The sequence below is a fragment of the Rhamphochromis sp. 'chilingali' genome, assembly GCF_963969265.1.
Source record: "Rhamphochromis sp. 'chilingali' genome assembly, chromosome: 1".
NCBI lineage: Eukaryota > Metazoa > Chordata > Actinopteri > Cichliformes > Cichlidae > Rhamphochromis > Rhamphochromis sp. 'chilingali'.
This window is the reverse complement of record NC_137929.1, coordinates 66,458,031-66,479,458: the sequence shown is the minus strand read 5'-3', so window position 1 is coordinate 66,479,458 and position 21,428 is coordinate 66,458,031. Positions and strand designations below refer to the sequence as shown.

The 21,428-nt window shown below is 41.0% G+C and overlaps 1 protein-coding gene across 1 annotated transcript in view; it reads left to right on the top strand.

The window, feature by feature from the left end:
- Positions 1-21,428, top strand: part of LOC308409726 (uncharacterized protein) — a gene marked incomplete at its 5' end in the record, with an annotated part of 81,640 nt that overhangs the window by 42,717 nt on the left and 17,495 nt on the right. Inside the window, 6 exons of the mRNA XM_080902675.1 lie at positions 3,642-3,980; positions 4,512-4,850; positions 5,789-5,890; positions 13,300-13,626; positions 16,861-17,190; positions 20,997-21,323. Of these exons, the coding sequence (XP_080758801.1) occupies positions 3,642-3,980; positions 4,512-4,850; positions 5,789-5,890; positions 13,300-13,626; positions 16,861-17,190; positions 20,997-21,323 (1,764 nt within the window). The remainder of the gene's footprint in view (positions 1-3,641; positions 3,981-4,511; positions 4,851-5,788; positions 5,891-13,299; positions 13,627-16,860; positions 17,191-20,996; positions 21,324-21,428) is intronic.

The window sequence follows — 21,428 nt, the reverse complement described above, 5'->3', positions numbered from 1 at the left end:
TTTGGATCATTGTCATGTTGGAAGACCCAGCCTCGTTTCATCTTCACAGTTCTCACTGATGGAAGGAGGTTTTGGCTCAAAATCTCACGATACATGGCCCCATTCATTCTGTCCTTAACACGGATCAGTCGTCCTGTCCCCTTGGCAGAAAAACAGCCCCATAGCATGATGTTTCCACCCCCATGCTTCACAGTAGGTATGGTGTTCTTGGGATGCAACTCAGTATTCTTCGTCCTCCAAACACGACGAGTTGAGTTTATACCAAAAAGTTCTACTTTGGTTTCATCTGACCACATGACATTCTCCCAATCCTCTGCTGTATCATCCATGTGCTCTCTGGCAAACTTCAGACGGGCCTGGACATGCACTGGCTTCAGCAGCGGAACACGTCTGGCACTGCGGGATTTGATTCCCTGCCGTTGTAGTGTGTTACTGATGGTGACCTTTGTTACTTTGGTCCCAGCTCTCTGCAGGTCATTCACCATGTCCCCCCGTGTGGTTCTGGGATCTTTGCTCACCGTTCTCATGATCATTTTGACCCCACGGGATGAGATCTTGCGTGGAGCCCCAGATCGAGGGAGATTATCAGTGGTCTTGTATGTCTTCCATTTTCTGATGATTGCTCCCACAGTTGATTTTTTCACACCAAGCTGCTTGCCTATTGTAGATTCACTCTTCCCAGTCTGGTGCAGGTCTACAATACTTTTCCTGGTGTCCTTCGAAAGCTCTTTGGTCTTGGCCATGGCGGAGTTTGGAGTCTGACTGTTTGAGGCTGTGGACAGGTGTCTTTTATACAGATGATGAGTTCAAACAGGTGCCATTCATACAGGTAACGAGTGGGGGACAGAAAAGCGTCTTACAGAAGACGTCACAGGTCTGTGAGAGCCAGAGATTTTCCTTGTTTGAGGTGACCAAATACTTATTTTCCACCCTAATTTACGAATAAATTCTTTACAAATCCTACCATGTGGATTCATGGATTTTTTTTCACATTCTGTGTCTCACAGTTGAAGTGTACCTCTGGTGCAAATTACTGACCTCTGTCATCATTTTAAGTGGGGGAACTTGCACAATCAGTGGCTGACTAAATACTTTTTTGCCCCACTGTATAAATGTTATCAGGAAATGATCAGACAGGAGAGGGTTTTCAGGAAACACTGTTAAATGTTCAGTTTCTATGCCATATGTTAAAACAAGGTCTAGAGTGTGATTAACCCTCTGATGGTCATCGTCAAAAAAGGGACCCTTTTGGGTCCCTTTTTTGACGATGACCATCAGAGGGTTAAAGTGGTGGGTGGGTTCTTTTACATTTTGAGAGAAGCCAATTGAGTCTAATAACAGATTAAATGCCATGTTGAGGCTGTCATTCTTAGCATCTACATGGATGTTAAAAGCACCCACAATAATTATTTTATCTGAGCTGAGAACTAAATTAGATATAAAGTCTGAGAAATCAGACAGAAACTCTGTGTAAGGCCCAGGTGGACGATAGATGATAACAAGTAAGACTGGTTTCTGAGTTTCACAGCTGGGGTGGACAATGTTAAGCATCAGGCTTTCAAATGAATTAAAAGTCTGTCTTGGTCTTTCATTAATTAACAGGCTGGTGTGAAAAATTGCTGCCACACCTCCCCCTCGGCCTGTGCTTCGAGGTTTCTGGTAGTTAGAATGACTCGGGGGTGTTGATTCATTTAAACTAACATAATCATCCTGCTGCAACCAGGTTTCTGTAAGGCAGAGTAAATCAATTTGTTGATCAATTATTAAGTCATTTACTAACAGAGACTTGGAGGAGAGAGACCTAATATTTAATAATCCACATTTCACTGTTTTACTCTTTGGTTCAGATGTGGATACTGTATTGTTCTTCCTTTGTGATTGTTTATGTTTAAGTTGTTTGTTGCTGGTTTTCAGTTTGTTTTTTGTTTGTTTGGGAGCTGACACAGTCTGTATGGAGATGGGTTTTTGGGGGGGTAGCAGGAGGAGAGAAGCTGCAGAGAGGTGTGTAAGACTGCAACTCTGCTTCCTGGTCCCAACTCTGAATTTTGGGGGGTTTAATAAATTTGTCCATATTTCTAGAAATGAGAGCTGCTCCATCCAAAGTGGGATGGATGCCGTCTCTCCTAACAAGACCAGGTTTCCTCCAGAAGGTTTGCCAATTATCTATGAAGCCCACATCGTTTCTGGGACACCACTCAGACAGCCAGCAATTTAAGGAGAACATGCGGCTAAACATGTCACTCCTGGTCTGATTGGGGAGGGGACCAGAGAAAACTACAGAGTCTGACATTGTTTTGGCAAAGTTGCACACGATTCAATATTGATTTTAGTGACCTCCGATTGGCGTAACCGGGTGTCATTATAAAACTCAGTGATGAGCCTTTCTGTTCTGCCTTTTATAAATTACGCTGGATTATACAGTTTGTAAACTGCCCCAGAGCTCCCTCTAGTGGCTGCTTTGTAGTATTGTTCGGATTGCTTTCCGAAAAAGAAAAAAGCTGAATGTAATGCCAAAGTATTATTGTTTTAAGCTGACAGGGACCTTAAAATGTTGTTGCTTTGGACGAGATTTGTCCGTAAGTATGAGTGATGATAAAATAATAATTGTCTCTTTGTTTTGCTTAAAGTTGGTGTGATAATTTGTACGTTTGAGTATGAACGTTTTATCCCTTTAGCTTGCAATAAGCATGTAACAAGCTAGTTTGCGATGTTAGTGCTAATACAACATTTAGTATGTTTTCAGTTTTACGATGGTCAAAGAGAAGGCAATGGTCAGAGGACATTCTTCAATAAATCAGCACAAAAAAGGGAAATAAGTCTGAAGCATCGTTATCTCGCTGTCTAGCTGGAAAGCTGGAGGAAACTCCAGGCGAGGACAGCATACTTTCATTACCAAATGAACAAAGTGGTCCTCTCTTTCTAATCAGACACGTAGCAGCACTCCTGCTTCTGCTTTGTTCATATTTAACAAAATCCAAATGCAGACATGAGTGGACACGTTAGTTTTTGGCGCTCTCACTGAACTAACACAGCCAGTCCCTCAGCACGTTTGTGCTCTCAGCTCATATCGCCTTCATATTTAACATTTTTTTGCTTTTTCAAGAACTTGTTTTAACATTACACTCAACAACAAACAAATCCTCAAAAACAAAAATAGTAACTCTAATGTCCAAATTGCATTATATTTCTTCAAGTCATTATATGGGCCATGTATGATGTATCCATGAATTACTGTGTGGTTAAACTTCCTGTCAGATACACGCTGTTTTCTCTGCCTCTGGTCTGTTTAAAGGACCAGTTCATCCAGAGTAACCACAGCTGACTGTATCTGAACACTGACAGGCTTCAGATCGCCCACAGAGACGGTTTTATGTGTGACCACAGAGAGCAGCAACAAACTGATGTAAAAGAGCGTGACAGCGTGGGCTGGGTTTATTCTGTCCTCCTTAATGTTCTCAGTTCAGGTCCAATAACATCTAAGAACAGAGGATCTCATTTATATTTGAGGACTTCAGGTAGCTGATGTTTTATATCTGCACAGATTCGTGTGACTCTAAACTCTGAAAGGTCTCTGAGTGAACTGATGCAGAGTTCAGGTTTAGACTCACAGCATGTTCATGTTTCTGTCTCTGTGTCCTCAGTTTCCCAGCATGCCTCGGCTCTGGAGGTGTATGAGGGGGTGGAGTCTGTCCTGCTGACTTGCAAGGACACTTCTGTACCTTTTGACCCCACTCTGGTGTGGACTCGCCATGACCTCGATCCTCCAATCGTCCATGAGCGTAATGATGCAGGAGATGAACTGAGAGACCAAAACCAGCGTTACAGGAGACGAACGTCCATGAAGACGGACTCTCTGAGGACCGGAGACTTCAGCCTCACTCTGAGGAACCCCATCACCTCTGACAGCGGCAACTACACCTGCACCATCACTGCATTTGGAAACACACGGACACTGAGTACAGTAGACCTGCAGGTCAAAGGTCAGCAACACACCCCAAAAACCTACTGAAACTATAAAAGGTCAGAAGTCAGAGGTTATCACACTAACAGACTTCTGCAGGGACAAGAACAATGCACATGCATATGTGCTTTATAAACAGCTGTGCTGTAGCTGTATATATGTCAGATGCTAAGACCGAAGTGTGAGCAGTCTGATCAGCTGCTGTTTAATCTACAGAACTGAGAGACTCATAAATGTGCCCACACACTCCTGAAAACTAACCCAGGAGGTCCACTCAGCCTTCAGGTGTGAACAGCAGTGAAAGGTCTGACCTACAGAGAGGCACTAAAGACAGCAGCTCACCCACAGGAAACACAGGATTATCAGCCTTTAACACTTTAAACCAGCAAGTCCTGAAAAACCTCTTTCTGGAGTCATGATTAATGCAGCATTACCTTGTGACTCTTACACAGACACAATCTTGTAGAACTAGTTTCTAATCTCAGGTGGTCACGTGACCTACAGGTCACACAGACAGCTGATTCATGTGTGTGTCTCTGTGTCCTCACAGTGTCCCACCAAGTCCTCACCCTGGAGGTGTACGATGGGGCGGAGTCAGCCCTGCTGCCCTGTCACATCCCGTTTGTATCTGGACCCTCCACAGTGGTGTGGAGCCGCTACGACCTCAATCCTCCAACCGTCCACCAGCGTCAGCAGGAAGAGGACGAGCGGACAGATCAAAACCAGCGTTACAGAGACCGAACATCCATGAAGACTGACGCTCTGCAGACTGGAGACTTCAGCCTCACTCTGAGGAAACCCCACATCTTTGACAGCAGCAACTACACCTGCACCATCAGAGTGAGGGGAGAAGAACCCAGACTGACAGATGTTCAGCTGCAGGTCAAAGGTCAGCAGCACACTCGAAAACTTAACTATATTATTTTTTATCATATTAGTTTGTCCAACATTAAAAGTAATATTTTCATTTGACAAGTAACTTTGTAAAATAGAAAAGCTCTTAATTTATACCAAAGATTCAACTCCTTGCTTGGATTCCACGTTTAATCCACACCATTATTGTATTATTATGTGTATTAATATTACACGTGCACAGTTATTATGATAAACGTTCCCATCCATCCAGCACTGACAGTGACACTGACCTGTGGAAACCTCCTGAGGCCTTTTCTGCAGTCTGCTTGTTATACAAAGAACCTGCTGCCTAAATAAACTTAAACCAGCTCTCAGCCCACAGTGAGTGGTGGCTCGATCACTTCATGCCTGCGATTTATACTGACCGATCAGCATGTGTCTGTTTATTAGCATAGCTCGTCCTCTGTTCAGTCTCATTATTCAGGATGAGACATGATCTGTCCTCCCAGTTCCTGTCAGTACTCCGAGTTCTGGATCAACTGATAATATTTTCATGTTTCTAATTTTAGAGAAAGTGACCAGAAAGAAAGCAGTCGTACATATTTGTTTAATATGTGTAATGAAGGAGATCATTTGTAACCTTCACTAAAGCTGTTTCTGTGATGAGCTCTGAAACCTGACTGAAACTCTTCAAATAAACCTCTGCAGATGATCTGTTAGCTGTTTGACAACTACTCTTTCAAGGATGTTTGAGATGAAAGGAAGGTTGGAGATTGGCCTGTAATCAATCTCAAGAGTTGGCTTTTAAGTAAAGGTTTAACTACAGCCAGCTTGAAGGCCTGTTGTATGTAGCCGATGACTCCTGTAGACTTTGCTGTTTAACCTGATGAGCAGCAGACCTGTTGGAACTGGATTATTAACTTTGGATCAGAATAATCATGTAAACCTCGTTCTGTTGTTGGTCTCTTACAGAGCCGTACATCTTTCCTGCTGAGGCCTGGGTTCTCCTGGCTGTCATGATTATTGCTGCTACTGTGGCACTTGGAGTGTATTTATGGAAGTTACTGAAGAAAGGTATGTTGTGTGTCTGTGTGTGTGTGTTTCACCTGCATGTCCTTCTAGCCCAGTTAACAGTTTCTTTCATTCCCACCTGGGAGCTGTCCACTACAACACAGTCTGCTCTGCAGGTGTCAGCTCCACTGAGATAGATGAAGCTGATAATTAACACCAGAATCTGTTTCCACATGGTGTCTGCTAGTGGTTCAACGGATCAAAAATCTCACGGGTCGGATTGAATCACGGTTTTTTCATCACGGATCGGATAAATTTTTGGATCAGCAGAAAAAGCAAAAAAGACAAAAAATTAACTCGCCATTTACTTATTTAAGTATTTTTTGCCTATTAAAAAAACATTCAACTCAGGATTCATTCCACGCAATTATATAAAAACAAATTAAGGTGCAATATAGGGCAGTGCAGGGCTTTGTATCTACCACTCCGCTGTGATATAACCAGCGGTCATGGTCACGTAGCTTTCCGTTTCCCTGGAGGTCCACCTATTTGTAGTTAGGGCAACAGAAGACGCCTGGGACAGTTCAGCCAAAACTTTAAACTTCTCCTGCTCATACATGCTTGGAACAATCTTGTCACTGAAGTGGACGCGCAACGAGATATCATAGCGTGGCTCAAGCACGTTCATCACAGTTTAAACCCCTTGTTTTGCACAACGGAATACGGCCTCCCGTCTGCAGCTAAACACCCCAGTAGCTTTTGTAATAGCTTTAGCCCGGTCTGGCCAGCAAAGGGCTGCTTAAATGCCACAAACTCCTCTGCTCTGCTACTTGGACCGCTAGCGCTGGCTGGACTGACTACGCACACCATACACATACTTTTTTCTTCTTTTTCAAATCTTCGGATCACCTGCGTGCCAAACCGTGTAGTGGGATCGGTTCAGATTACGGATCAACCGTGATCTGTTGCACCACTACTGTCTGCATACGAAGGAATTAACAAAATAAACAGAGTTTACACAGTGTTATAACAGAAAAGCTAAAGCACAAGACTCTAAGGGTCAAACATAAAGCCAGATATTAAATACACAAACACACACAAAAGAAAATTTATTACAACAAAGTAAAACCTCACATGTAATAGAATCACATGAATAAATATTATATGTATTATTGTATTTTAAGAACAGTTTTAAACAATGTCTATGATTCTGCAAGTGTTATCTTATCTGGCCGGTTGATCCAAATTGGCCTTCATGACAAAAGCTCACTCACCTTTTAGATTTAAGTCCCACATGAGGATATAAGTGTCATGGTCCCGGGTCAGTGACGCTGTTGTCACGGGTTGCTGGGGCAAGCCTTGTGTGAGTTATTAAGGACCCAAGATGCAGACTGCTATGGAAGTGAGCGAGCTTTATTAACATAAAGGTGAAACAAGGGACAAGGTGGATGAAAACCAAACCCTAAGAGTAGTGATGGCTCACTTGAAGCTGAAGCTCCGGTGCGTGTGTCCAAAAAATCAACACACTGCTTCAGAAGCACTGTGTCGAAGCTTGATTCGTTTGGCCAGAGTCACGTGATCAGTGACGTCCGAAGCTTCATTTAGAGCCTAACTGCTTCGGTGTCTGATTCAATGCTTTATAAGGAAGCGAATCATTCGTGGGATTTGTGGAGTGTTGTGATGGTGACAGATAGCGAACCACTGATCATTCTACTGAGAGATTTGGAGCCTCCTCTAGCGAGGAATAGAGGAGCTTCTGTTGTGTGGGAGAATTATGAGTTGATTTTTGTCAATCGGGTGGGTTTTCCAGCTTTGTGTTCTGGCCGTTTGCTTTTGTTTTGTGCGTGTTTATTATATCTGAAAACGGGAAAAACTTCAAATGTCAAAAATCTGCTTTTCATAATATAAATATCATTAAATAACTTTAGAAAAACTTCCACTTGACTCTTTACATGTAATGTTGTAAAAATATATATTAAATATATACAAGTGTGAAGAAGTGTGTTTCCCCGGCCTATTGATCCCCGGGACCCTGGTGTCCGTCCCCCTCCCCCCTCCCCTTCACGTGTACCTAGCGCACCGGAGTGATTGAACCGTGCTACCTCAGTCTGTGCCCGAGTCCGTCCACCACCGTGACAGCATCTGAACAAATTGAAGGGTCGTGCAACACAACAATGACCCCAAGCACAACAGCACATCTCCAACAGGATGCTGTGTCCTGACATTCTGTGGCAGGACCATAAGAGAGCAGTGCATAGACAAAGTCTGGAAGCTTCAGTGAACTAAAGCATTGTTATAAAGGAGAGTGGGCCAGCGAGAGACTGATACAGAAATCCAGTGACGGATGCATGTTGTCCTCATTGATAATACACAGTAATGCATATATACATTAATGCTTGTTAAAAAATTTTCCACAACTAAGAAGGAGAGCAACTGTATTTGTACAATTGTATTACTTTAATCCCACACAATAGTTTTATTAGTTTCAGAATTTCAAAATTTGTTTCAGTGCTACAACTTTACCGTCTTCCAATTGGGATCAAAAAAAAGAGAAAAAAAGAGAGAAAAAAATATATATATATATATATATATTTTATTGTTTAATTAATCTGAAAATGTTAGTCTGCCAAATGTGCAGCAATTGAATTTCTTTATTCTCTTCAGCTGATAGTTGGTGGGGCCCAGGTAGACTGTATAACTGCATCTCTACCAGTTTCTCTGCACTCCAGCCTCCTCTGTGCCATGTGAAGGGATTTTCCTTAAGGCAGGAGAAATGATCTCCACGAAAAGGAACAGGTTCAGTCATCGCACACTACAACAAATTCTCTTCTTAAATACAAATGGAAAAGGGCTACTTTAAATGCATCATGTTTTTAATTTGCAAGTTCATAAGCATTTTCCCTTTCCTTTCACAATCAGTTCTGCCCCCAGGTCAAAAATATGTCTGGGAAAAGTCCCTTTTCGTGTCCAGTGTCTTTCTCCCTCGCCCTTTTTCTCTCATTGTGTCTCCTTCTCTCGCTGTCTGTCTTCATTCTTGTCTCCTTAATCTTTTCTCTGTCTCCTCTCTGTCTTCCTTCTGTGTAGTCAGTCTCATCTGTGCTTGTTTCTCATGTCTTCCTGTGTCAGGTCCGTCTGTTTCCTGTTTTATTGTGATAGTCACTCTTCCTGTGTGCATCGTGTTCAGTTTTGTTTTGCCTGTCTCGTCATTTAGATTATTTCCAGCTATGTTTTCCAGGCGTGTCCTCTCTTCATCGATTCACTTGGTATTTATATTGTCTGTCTCCCACTGTTCTTTGTCATCTCTCCAGCTGTGTTAGGGTCCCAGCTGTTTGATGTTTACCAGTTAAGTTCCCAGTGCCTTCTTAGTTACGTTGTTATTCTGTAAATCCAGCTATGAAGCTGAAACCCCACTCCTGCTTCCAAGTCTTGCTGTTTGGGTCCATTCCTGCTAATAATTTTTATAATCAGTACCTAAAGCTGTGAAAAAAATGTGTGTTTTATCTAAAAACAGGATAAATATTGTGTTACAATGAATCATCTGTATACCCATATTATTAAACATTAGGCTTTATCTAATATAAAAATGTCAGACATCTCTAAGTTAATCAAGAAAACTGTTTATTTATTTATTAAATTTAACCTTTTTAAAATTTATTTTAAGTTCATTGCTTTTAGTTTGCTGCTGGATGGATGACTAACTGGTGTCTTGCTCCACCCAATCTGATGTGGAGTGTAGCAGAGCCATTTCTGTGCTGCTCGGGTGAAGGAAACTCAAATAAGAATAAACTCCAAAAGACTTTGTCAGCGAGAAAGTTGACAAACTACTAGGCTGATAATTATGAAAGCCTTTTGGAAAGAAAAGATGAGCTGGGCCACAGACTAACGTGTTGGAGTCCCACAATTTAACAGAAGGCAGAAATCAGCAAACTGCTGCCTCACTTTGTTCACTGTGGATTTTATTCCACGGTCTGCTCGTCTGCAGGAACAAACATGCGGCCTGAGCAAACAGGCAGCGTCTGAAGCATTTCCCTGCATCTCTCAGATAATAAGGATGTTATCATCTGTCAACATCCTCATGCTCTGCTTTAAGGCATCAACTCCAGCAGTGGAGAGTTTGTGATACAGTTAGAAGCACAAACTAATGTGGTTCATATTGAAGGGGGTTCTTTGTAGCCCCCTGAACCCTGGCACAGATACTGTAGCACCTTAAACACTGCAAGGCTAACAAAGCAACAACAGAGGGGGAAATGCTCAGCCACCAGGCAAAGGTATCAGCACCTCACACAGCAGCTACAGACCAACTCTGTGTGCATCCAGTTACCATGAGCCGCTCCACTGCAGGCTCTAAATATTCAAGCCAGTTTGGGTGTTTTAATACTTTGTTGGTATGTTTTTTTTTGTTGTTACTCTCTATGGTCATTTTATTAGGTACATTTTTAATGTCTCAGTGATAAAAATATTAAATCAACCAATCACATGACAGAGGCTCATCCCATTTAGGCATACAGTACTGTGCAAAAGTCTTGAGCTTCACCTTATTTCTGTGTATTTTCCTTCCAAGGAGCCAGACGTGTTTCTGAAGGTCTTTCAGAGTTTTGGACATTTGCTTTTTACTCTTTTTCAGTGCAGTAAAAAGCACATAAAAGGCAAGTCGGCAACAAATCAAAATGATACATGTAGACACTTTACTAGTAGCCTGTTGAACTTCTTTAATTAAATATTAATTATTAGATTAATTAGTTATACAGGTAACTACCAAATAAATCCCAATCTGAGAGCATGGAATAGTATTTTTAACAAGGAGAATTTAAAGACTTGGATAAAAACTTAGAGTTTTTATCTTTTTACATTATGGAAAGGATGTGTTTTATTGGAATCTGAAATAAGACAAGAAAAGATTGACATGTAAATCAAGTACACACAAACTAATAACTTAAACATTATTCCCCAGACTTTTACTATAAAGACCAGTAAAATGTCACCTTCACAAATTCACCCTGTGATACAATTAAAAGACCTGCTGCTTTATTACAAACCATTTAACCACTACTAGAATCCGTCTACCAGCTGACCTGTCAGGTGTGTATAAGAATACAGAAGTTTACAGTTACCCACTGTGTATTATGCAGTTACACACCACTCCCACTTTAAATAAGTATTAATTACTATTTATGCCAAACTTGCTTATTAACAATCCAGAGAAGAACAAATTAGCGGTGCTGGCTCTACATTACAAATGTTCTAAATGTATATTTTAAGAATCCAGAAATTCAACAAAACATAAATTAAATTATGTACAAAGTGCAGAACTGTAAAATAATCTAAACATGGCTGAAAGATAAAATTTGTATGAAGGTTTTATGAAATATTATGAAATATTACTTCTCTCCTTCTGTTTCAGCTAGCTTGGCCAATGACAACTTAGCCAACTTATATATGATGGAAACCACTTTCAGTCTGTGATCTCTTAAAACAACCAGACAGACACAACTGTTTGACTCCCACATTGTTTAAAAAATCTATTAAGGTTTTTTCAATTGGACCTTCAAATACTGAATAAATCAACGTATTCTTACCTAATATAGATCAGAGTGCAGGGCCGAGTACTACTGGCAGCTACATATTTCAATATAACTATAAATAGATCAATACTCATTTATACTATCAAACAGTGTTATTCCAGTCGTCAGGTTTCATTAGTATCATAAGGTTAATTCAACATCTATTTAGCATTGAGATTTTAATCTTGATAATTCAGATGAAAAACCAATCAACGTCCTCTTACTGTCTCAGTTTATTATGGAGAGACAGAGGACGGTGAGCACATCCAGGCCTGAAGATGAACTTATCTCCATATTCCAAATCCTCCTGAATTTAGTGGGTCCACAGTGTTGGGCAGTGGATGCTCCTCTGGCGGTGCTTGCTGTAATTTCTAACTTTGGACTGTTATGGTTCAAAATATTGGGGATGGAGACAAGAGAAAAACCACAATAACAACACTGGTCCGGCCGGGTCGAGTCAAACGATGATTTTAATGATCACACGCGTGGGAGATGGACACTGTATGCAGACAGCCTCAGATCTCAAAATGGTGGAGCATTGCTCAAACTCTTATAGCCTCTGGTGCCTCCACCTTATCATAAAAGCCTAAAATAAGGCGATGACTTTCTGCGAACAGTATTTCTTATAACTCAGCAGTATAATGCATCATAAAACAATATCATTCATCCACAATAAATCAGCAGTCTAATGTAATGCAAATCAGTTTTACTAATGCAATAGTTATCAGCTTCTTCTAATTCAGGAGAATAATGCAAACTAAAACTACATAATAATTCACAATCTTTAGTTAGGGGTATAACATGGCATAAAATAATATTCTAATCTAACAGGACTCCCCAGAGCGACTCTTCAGATGATGTCTTCAGAGTTAAAGATGATTTACTTTCGTCAAAGACATTCAAAGATAAACTCTGTTTTAGCACTCTGTGTCTCTCTAAACACAAGCGTCCAGTCCTTTTACCCTCTCTCAGCTGCAGTAACAGGTATCCAGGGGGACTTCGGTCTCCGCTCTAGATAGGTTAATTTCATTAAGAAATGTAAATGTGATGACGCGTCACCGCTGACAGCCCTGGTTTAGGTATGAACACAAAACCAAAATCAAAGATGAAAAGCAGCACAAAAAGTGGTCGTCATGGTGATTCTACTGTAGAAACATGAGCAGGTATAAACAGAGGCTGCAGCCTGGCTGCTCATCACTGCCAAATGTAATTTAATGTAATGCGTTACTTTCCAATACATTCAAATACAGGAACATCATTGCTGCTGTATTTAATAACACTGTGTGTGTTTGTTATACTGAGCTTAGGTTAAAAACTGAAAATAATAAAGTAATTTAATGTTTTTACATTTTAGGCCTTTTGCTTGTAAGCTCAGAAGTCACACATACCATATGATACCCACACAGACAAGAGTCTCAATCAGCTTTCACAACACACAGGAAACAACCTTTAAATGACTTTTTCATATATCAGATAAACTTGACTGATAATAACAACCTGATCTTATGTGAACAAAAACAGCTGAAACAGTGTAACAGACACAGGCTCTTTTGTTTTCTATTAACCGATAATAAATAACACTTACACACTTCATTTTAATATTAGTATCACTCTGTCATTTATAGTGATTCAAGAATTGTATTATTAAAGTCATTTTTTAAAATCATTTCTTGTTTTTCTGTTGTGTATTTACTCTGTGTAGGCAGCTTCTGTGTCAGTACTTGAGTCCACAACAAATTTCCCTGCGGGGACAATAAAGTATATCGTATCATTTATCCTCAAATGTTTATTTCTATTTTATTTCAATTTTCTGTTTTCACTGACTTCTTAACTCTGAGTAGCATGACACTACTTTGACGTTAAATATTTCAGTCAGAGAAAATGAGCTTTGTTGCTTTGTTGTCCTCTCAGTCCCAAAGGTGGAGGTGAATTCAGGGGTGGAGTCTGTCCAGCTGCCCTGTAAAACCACACTTCACCTGCCTGAAGACGTCAGAGTGGAGTGGACGGACAGAAAAAACAGGAAGGTCCACGTGTATGAGGATAACTGTGATCAGCCTGAAGAACAGCACCAGGTCTACAGAGACCGAACGAAGATGAAGAGAAACTTACTGGAACCTGGAGACCTCAGTCTGACCCTGAATCACCCCACAGAAGAAGATGCAGACACCTACACCTGCACCGTCTACAGCAGGAGGGGAAGAGTCCTGATGAAGGAAAGAGTGCAGCTTTATGTCGGAGGTCAGTGATGTAGAACTGAGAGGAAACGAGTCAGCTACACACTTGATTTACTGTCTGAAACAAATGTTTAGAACTTTCTGTTGGGTCTGTCTAGCACCACCTACCACTACCCACCACTGGAACGAGACAATTTAACTACACCACGAAAGCATTGAACACCAAGTAGGCAAAGTTCGTTGGGCTACTCATGCATGAGGGAGGCCTGCCCAGAGCCAAGTGTCGTTCCACCCACTTGACCTCCGTCAGACTCTCAGCCAGGTTCCCCATAGCACTCCTTTTATTGTGGTTACATGAATATGCATAGGTTCATTAACATATGACGTCCACATACAAACAAAGAGTACCTTGCCTGTGCGTTGTGTAAGTGTGTGTGTGTGTAAGTATATGTGTGTGTGTGGGAGAATGTGAACCTGTGAAGACTCCCCAAAGCTGGTGCCAGGAGTCTAGCGGTCCATCTGAACAAAAGGCTCTTATACTTAAACAGATACAGAGTAGGTGTCCTCCTATACCATAAATCAGTAAGAGAAGATATAACCTCTCTCCTGACCTTAAGTTGTGTGTGAATGCCAGAGCACTCTGGAATGCACACAAAGTTTGCAGACTATTAAGGATCAAACCTCTACCAATCTACAACTAATTATAAAACTCTAAGCATATATGAGTAGATATTTCTAAGCATAAATGACAATCAACAATACAAATCTAACACTTTCCACCTTTAAAAATGCAAACCACAGTTTTAAAACTAAATTCAAACTATCACTATTTAAAACTATCAAAGCAGAAATCCAACAGGGCTTTAGAACCCAGTTTGGTTCAACACTCAGAAACAAGAAAACACAAAAATGTCCCAGTTCTCTTATAACTCCTGTAAGATACAGAATGAGCTTCAAATGCATAAGTCCAGAGATTAATAAAAACCTCTTTTTCAAGGGAGACCTGGCCCAGATAGGCAGCAGCAGGTGTCTCACAGTTACAGAAATTACGCAATTAAACACAGGCAGCAACAACATGCATGCAACAATAAATGAAAAAATAAAATAAAATTCAGTAAAATTCAATAAAGTTAAAAAAAAATAAAAAAAATTCAGTTAAAATAACAATCAGTCTAATTGAAACAGTTGCATGTTATGGACTTGGCCTCAAGGATTCGTAGTTTAGATTTAAAAGCACTTAATGAAATGAATTCAGTCATTTTCCTTCTGCAGTTTGTTCCAAGCAAAGGGTGCTAAATGGACAAAAGCTCTTTTACCAAGTTCAGTTCAGGCAAATGGAACAGAAAGCAACAAGTAACCATGCGGACGAAGAGAATACCGACCAGCATGTTTCATTACAAGCAGGGAACATATATAAGAAGGCAGCAACCCAAGTATCACCTTATATATAAAACTGTATAAATGAGAGTTCCTCCGACTTACCAAAGCAGGCCATCCTACCTGAGAGTATAACTCACAGTGGTGAGTCTGAAATTTACGGTTAGTGATGAACCTCAGACAAGCATGATACACAGAATCAACCATTCGAAGACATTGAGCAGAAGCATTCATATGTAGAATATCACCATAATCCAGCACAGGCAAGAATGTTGCAGCAACAAGCCGCTTCTTTGTATTAAAGAGAAACACAACTTATGTTGAAAATAAAATCTCAGTTTTAACTTCAGATTTTTCACAAGATTCTCTACATGTGGTTTGAATGTAAGCGAGTCACCATTTAAGATTCCCAGATATTTATAGGTGTGAAATGACGACCAACAGTAAAATGTTGGACTGCCGAGTTCATACTGTGCTGTGAAAAACTATTGGCTCCTTCCTGATTTCATATTTTTCCCATATTTGTCACAATTAAATGTCTCAGACCATCAAACTAATTTTACTATTAGAGAAAGACAACCTGAGGAAATAGAAAATGCAGCTTTCTTGTGTGTTTTAGGCCATTTTATCAAATATTCCAAAACCTTCATTTTGTTTTGTTTTTTAGCCATTCAGAGGTCGACTTACTGGCATGTTTCAGATCATTGTCCTGCTGCCTGAGTGCTCTTAAGCTTCAGGGCATGAACTGATGTCCTGATGTTCTCCTTCAGGATGTTTTGTTGGAAGGCAGAGGTCATGGTTCATCAGTTACAGGAAGTCATCCTGAATCAAAGCAACCTCAACCATCACACCACCATGTCTGACTGTTGCTGTTCTCTTTATGAAATGCTGTTAGCTTGATGTAACGGGACTCAAACCTTCCATAAAGTTCAGCTTTTATCTCATCTTTAGATGTTCTGGGTTCTTCTGTGACCTCCTGGATGAGTCGTTGATGTGCTCTTGAACTAATCTGTTTCTGAGTTTTCTCCATGTGTGGATGATGATGGTCCTCACTGTGACTTTACAGGAGTCCCAAAGCCTTAGAAATGTCTCTGTAAGCATTTCCACACTGACAGACATCACTGACTTTGTTTCTCGGCTGTTTCTTTAGATCGTGTCATGATGTGCTGCTGTTTGAGATTCACTTTGTCTGACAGCTTCTATTTAAGTGAATCCTTGATTCAGCAGGTCTGTCAGTAATCAGAGCAGCTTGTGGCAGTGAAATGTATTTCATCACAGTTCATTCAGGATTTTTGATCCATGGCCAGATAGCTTTGGATAGCTTTGATCTTTAATTAATGAAATCCACATTTCAAAACTATGTTTGGAATTTACTTGTGTTGTGTGGATTCTGGAAAGGGACAAATACTGCAGCACTGTACTAAGACTAAACTGAGGGAAGACACACAGCTCGATGCAGGTGGAGCACCTGAGAGAGGAGCAGGTAAACACAGGAGGACAGAGAGGAGATTAAAATGAAAAAAGAGGGTGAGTAACCCAACAGCATGCAGGAGAAACTCAAAGAAGAACTCAGCCAGGATCTGTCGCCCTCCTGTGGTCATTTTATAGAAACTACAAAATACAATAATGGATTACACAGCTCTCAGTCTCCTTTATATAACTCAACTTCTGGATTCAGTAAACTTTAAACATGGTGGTAGCCTGCAGAGATCAGATTGAACAGGGCCTAAATGTGAAGTTCCCTCAGAAAAGCAAAAAAATGTCTTCATTATAATTGAATGCGATTAAGCGGAACATCATGTTTATTGTAATAAAAAGGGTTTTTTTCCCACCATAAATCTCAAAACCTACAACACAAAGATGAACTACCTTCCTCCTCATTCTGCTCCTCTTATGCAGTCTCTCTCTCTCTCTCTCTCAGTCCCCCAGGTGGAGGTGGACTCAGGGGTGGAGTCAGTCCTGCTGCTTTTCAAAGCCGCAGTTCACCTGCCCAAAGATGCGAAAGTGGAGTGGAAGCATGATTACTACCACTGGAAGGTTCACGTGTATGAGAACGGCTCTGACCAGCCTCACAAACAGCACCAGGTTTACAGAGACCGAACGAAGATGAAAAGTAACCTGCTGAAAACTGGAGACCTCAGTCTGACCCTGAAATACCCCACAGATGGAGACAACCACACCTACACCTGCACCGTCTACAGCAGGTGGAAGAGGATTCTGATGGAGAAACAAGTGACGCTGAAGGTCAGAGGTCAGTGCTGTGGATACAGGTCAGGTGACTGTGGGATCAAATCAAACCATCCATCTATTCAATGCATTTTACAGTGTCAGGAAGTTTGATGTTATTTATTATATATTTAACTAGATGCAAAAAACAGTCATAGCTCCGTCAGAATAACTACAACATGTTTCAGCAGGACTATGAAACATAAAACAGAAGAAGCATTAGTCATCTCAGCTGTCTTCAGATTGATTTCCAAATGTTAAGACTTCTGCAGTTAACTATGTGATACTTTCAGGATATCTCTGGTGGGTCCGCCCCCTCTAAAACATCTCCAAAGCACCAGTTTTTCTTCTGTGCATGAAAATAAGAGAGCTTCTCTTTCTTCAGTGTGACAGTTACAACATGCACATTAATCCAGAAAAGAGAGTTGTGCTAAGAAGAAGCTAATGAACGCTAACTGTGCTGAGAAACATCTCTTTAAAATTTACACGAATATCTCCACTCGGCACCTGGTGAAGGTTACAGTGATGGAAGATTTTCCATCATTACCATTTACACTCTGAGCCTCCAGCAGTTAAACAGGGATCCTGGTCAGGGCTCTAGACTAACCTTTTGACATGGGCGCACCGGTACGCCTAACTTTAAAAATTTAGGCGTACCGGCACAAAAGTTAGGCGTACTCAAATGTATTAACCGCATCGCTTAACACCGCAGTTTTACATGTGCACTTTCTTTTGGGGGGGGGGGGGGGGAGTCCATACAGACAATATTCATCTCTAAATGATTAACTAACAAACTTGTGCTTAAAGTGCTTTGTCAATATTGTAGAAAATGTTAAACTTAATCATCATCTTGGCCTCCTCTGATGACCTGCTGCATGCTGCTGAAAGGCCATGGGGAGAGGGGACACTTGGGCAGTGCATTTATTGCAGCATATAATGTGTTTCCTGGATACACTGTGCTTTTTCAGCTTTCAAAGATTGATGGCACCGTGTCAGAGCACTGGCTATGAATTTCAGACAGATCAGGCCTTAACTTAACAAAAAAGTTATCAATAGTTCTTTTCATCTTTTCTTATTACCCACACCTACATCCACACATGCCTTTGTGTGAAAGTAACTGAGAATAAAACACAGAAAAACATGAAGGAGATTTTCCTGGTCTGGCTTTTTATAGCAGATAACCTTAAAAATATTCTGCAATTTTCTGTAATTTTGCATAATTTTAAGAAGTTTAAATTTCTTCAGTATTGAGCAGCAGAAATTAGGCTTTCTTGTCCGAGGTCATTTAAGTGAAAAAAGAAAAAGACAGCGCTGTAAACAACGGTAGACTGGTGGGTAATAAGCGAATGAATAATGCAGAAAACAGATTTGAGACGGGAAACTGTTCCTGAAGTACACACTGAGAGCTGTGCAGGAAGTGTGATTTTTATTGTGGTGGAAGCAAAACAGCAAAAGTCAGAGGGAATTCATGACGACATTGATCAAATGTGAAGCGCAGTTTGCTGCTGGCTCGGCGAATTTTGGTTGGAGAGAGACAAAACCTGCAGCTCAGAATCTAGCGCAGATTCTAAAAATAAATATTTGGTCGCACAGGTGCGAGCAAATATTTATTTTTAGTCGCACCACTGAAAAATTTGGTCGCATTTGCGACCAAATTGGTCGCACTCTAGGGCCCTGCTGGTAATACGCAGACTTTACTAGAACAAAGCTCATACTGAAAACGTGCAGAGTAATAATCATCTTATTAAACACCTTAGAAAGTAAAGATTCATCAAAGATGAGCAAGAGTGAAAATATAATAATTACGTCCTCCAGACCAGTGGAGGTCCTCAGTGAGTTAGAAAGGCAGAGCTGATTGATCAGCAGCAGCATGAAGCTGAAGGAGCATTTACCAGATCACAAAGTAAATGTCTCAAAGAGGGAGAAAATATTTTAGACATGCATTAAATAGAAATAAGACTCTACAACCAGTGAAAATAATGTGTCACTCACTGATGATACAAAGATATTAAAGTAATGATCTGATTTGTACTGTAACCTTTATAATTTAAGTATGAATAATTCTGCCATCAAACTCGCTTTGCTGTGACTCTGTCTCAAATATGAATCAGTTAAGTGAGGCAGATGGTGGTTATTGTGCCAGATCTGGTTCTCTGAATTAAAACAGCTAAACATGAATAAATCCTCTGCAGCAGTGGCTTTACTGCCGAGTATATTAATAATCTCTCTTAACAACTTTCAAAATTTAAAGTCTCTAAAAATCAGCATCTGTGTGTAATTTCATCGCTCGTCATGATTTTTCTCACCCATGTGTCTAAAGTTCATTCTGCTCTGTATCTACAGGACTCAGAAAACCTGTGTGAAACTTTCTAGGTTTGATCTTAAATCAGCATAAACAGGCGACTGTTGTCAGCTTAAAGATGTTTGGTCTTGATAGAGCAGTGAGACAGAGACAGGAAAACAGGGAGACAGACTGAGGAGTGGACATGCAGCAAAGGGTCAGGCGGCTGCTGTTGGGGCTTCGCTGTGCTACATGGACACATGTTCTACATGCTGAGCAACAGCACATTTCATCCTAACAAGCTTTGTCCTTGGAGATGAGGCTGCATTAAAGGTGGAGGGAAGGTGGAGCCATTTGTTCTGCTTTAAAATGCTGCAGCTCCACGCTGACTTCCTCTGACTTGTCTCTGAGTTTCCATTAGTGTACCTTTGAAAGTTTTATTGAAACAGTGTTGAGCAGAGAGCTATGAAGCAGATCAATGTGTTATTGAGGTGAGTGTGTGTGTGTTGTCATGGTAACAGCTCAGTTTCCGCTTACTGAGCACTGGGCTAATATGTGTGATGTAGAGGAGTCAGAGTGCTGTGTGAAGAAGCTTTAAATAACTCCTTTAGCACGTTAGCAAAGAAAGCCTTGATGATGGACAGGAAACGTCAGATCCTGCCATGATTAGTTTAATAAAACAGGAAGTTGAACAGCAGCACTTTCACATTAACATCTCTGAGAAATCACTTGGTTGGCTGACTGTACAAAGTTGAAGCAGCAGTTTTTCTAATGCACCACCTTCATGTTTCCTTCATATTTGAATCCCCCTGTAGATGCTGACAGGTAACCATGTCACACAGAGCTCAAGCCTTTGAATCCAGCTGTGACTGTTGATTTTCTATTGAATGGACTTTTTCAAATCCAGCTGTAGGCCTGTGTTTGTGAGCTCATTAACAGCTGTTTGTTTAGAGAGACGTGGTCCTCACAGGACAGCCACTACAAACATATGATTTTATAGAATATGATGCATTACTGCAGATTCAACACAATAGAAAGGATTTGAAATGAGCTCAGCCTTAAACATGTGCAGCAGTAATATTGATCCACAGACACTGATGGGAACATTTTTCTGCACAATAAGTACTTTGACTTTTCATACTTTATGTACAATTTGCCAGTACTGCAGTTTTGTGTGTAGTGAGGTGTTTTCATGGTGTTTACTTGGTGCTTTTACTAAAGGAAGCTTCTATCAAATTCTTCCACATGTTGTCAAACTGAGCTGTGTGATGAAGTGAGTGTGACAGAAACACTCAGACTGTGTTTCTCTGCTTCATCAAGTCAAATCTGGTCCTCAGAGACTGAATAAAGTCCTGTCCCACTAACAGCAGCTCCAACAGTCTGTTCACTGCTTTCTTCCTGTCAGTCTTCATCTTTCTGCTGCGTCTCCTCTTCACACTGACCACTTTCTATCTAACAGTGAGCTCCCAGTGAAGCAGCAGCATTCAGCCTGTTAGAGTCAACACAAATGTCTCCATCCAAGCTCATGTTGTGCTTTGTTGTCCTCTCAGTCCCCCAGGTGGAGGTGGATTCAGGGGTGGAGTCTGTCCAGCTGCCCTTCAACACCACACTTCACCTGCCTGAAGATGCTAAAGTGGAGTGGGTGGACAGTGATGGTGATAACGTCCACGTGTATGAGAACGGCTCTGACCAGCCTCACAAACAGCACCAGGCTTACAGAGACCGAACGAAGATGAATGAAGACCTGCTGAAAACTGGAGACCTCAGTCTGACCCTGAAACACCCCACAGATGGAGACAACAGGACCTACACCTGCACCATCTACAGCAGGGAGGGAAACATCCTGCTGAAGAAACAAGTGAAGCTGAAAGTCAGAGGTCAGTGCTGTAGATACAGGTCAAAGGTCAGAGGTCAGACTCATGATGGTGGTTCAGTCTCAGTGGGCTAGAGTATCATGTTTTTATGGCTCACATTTAAAGTGT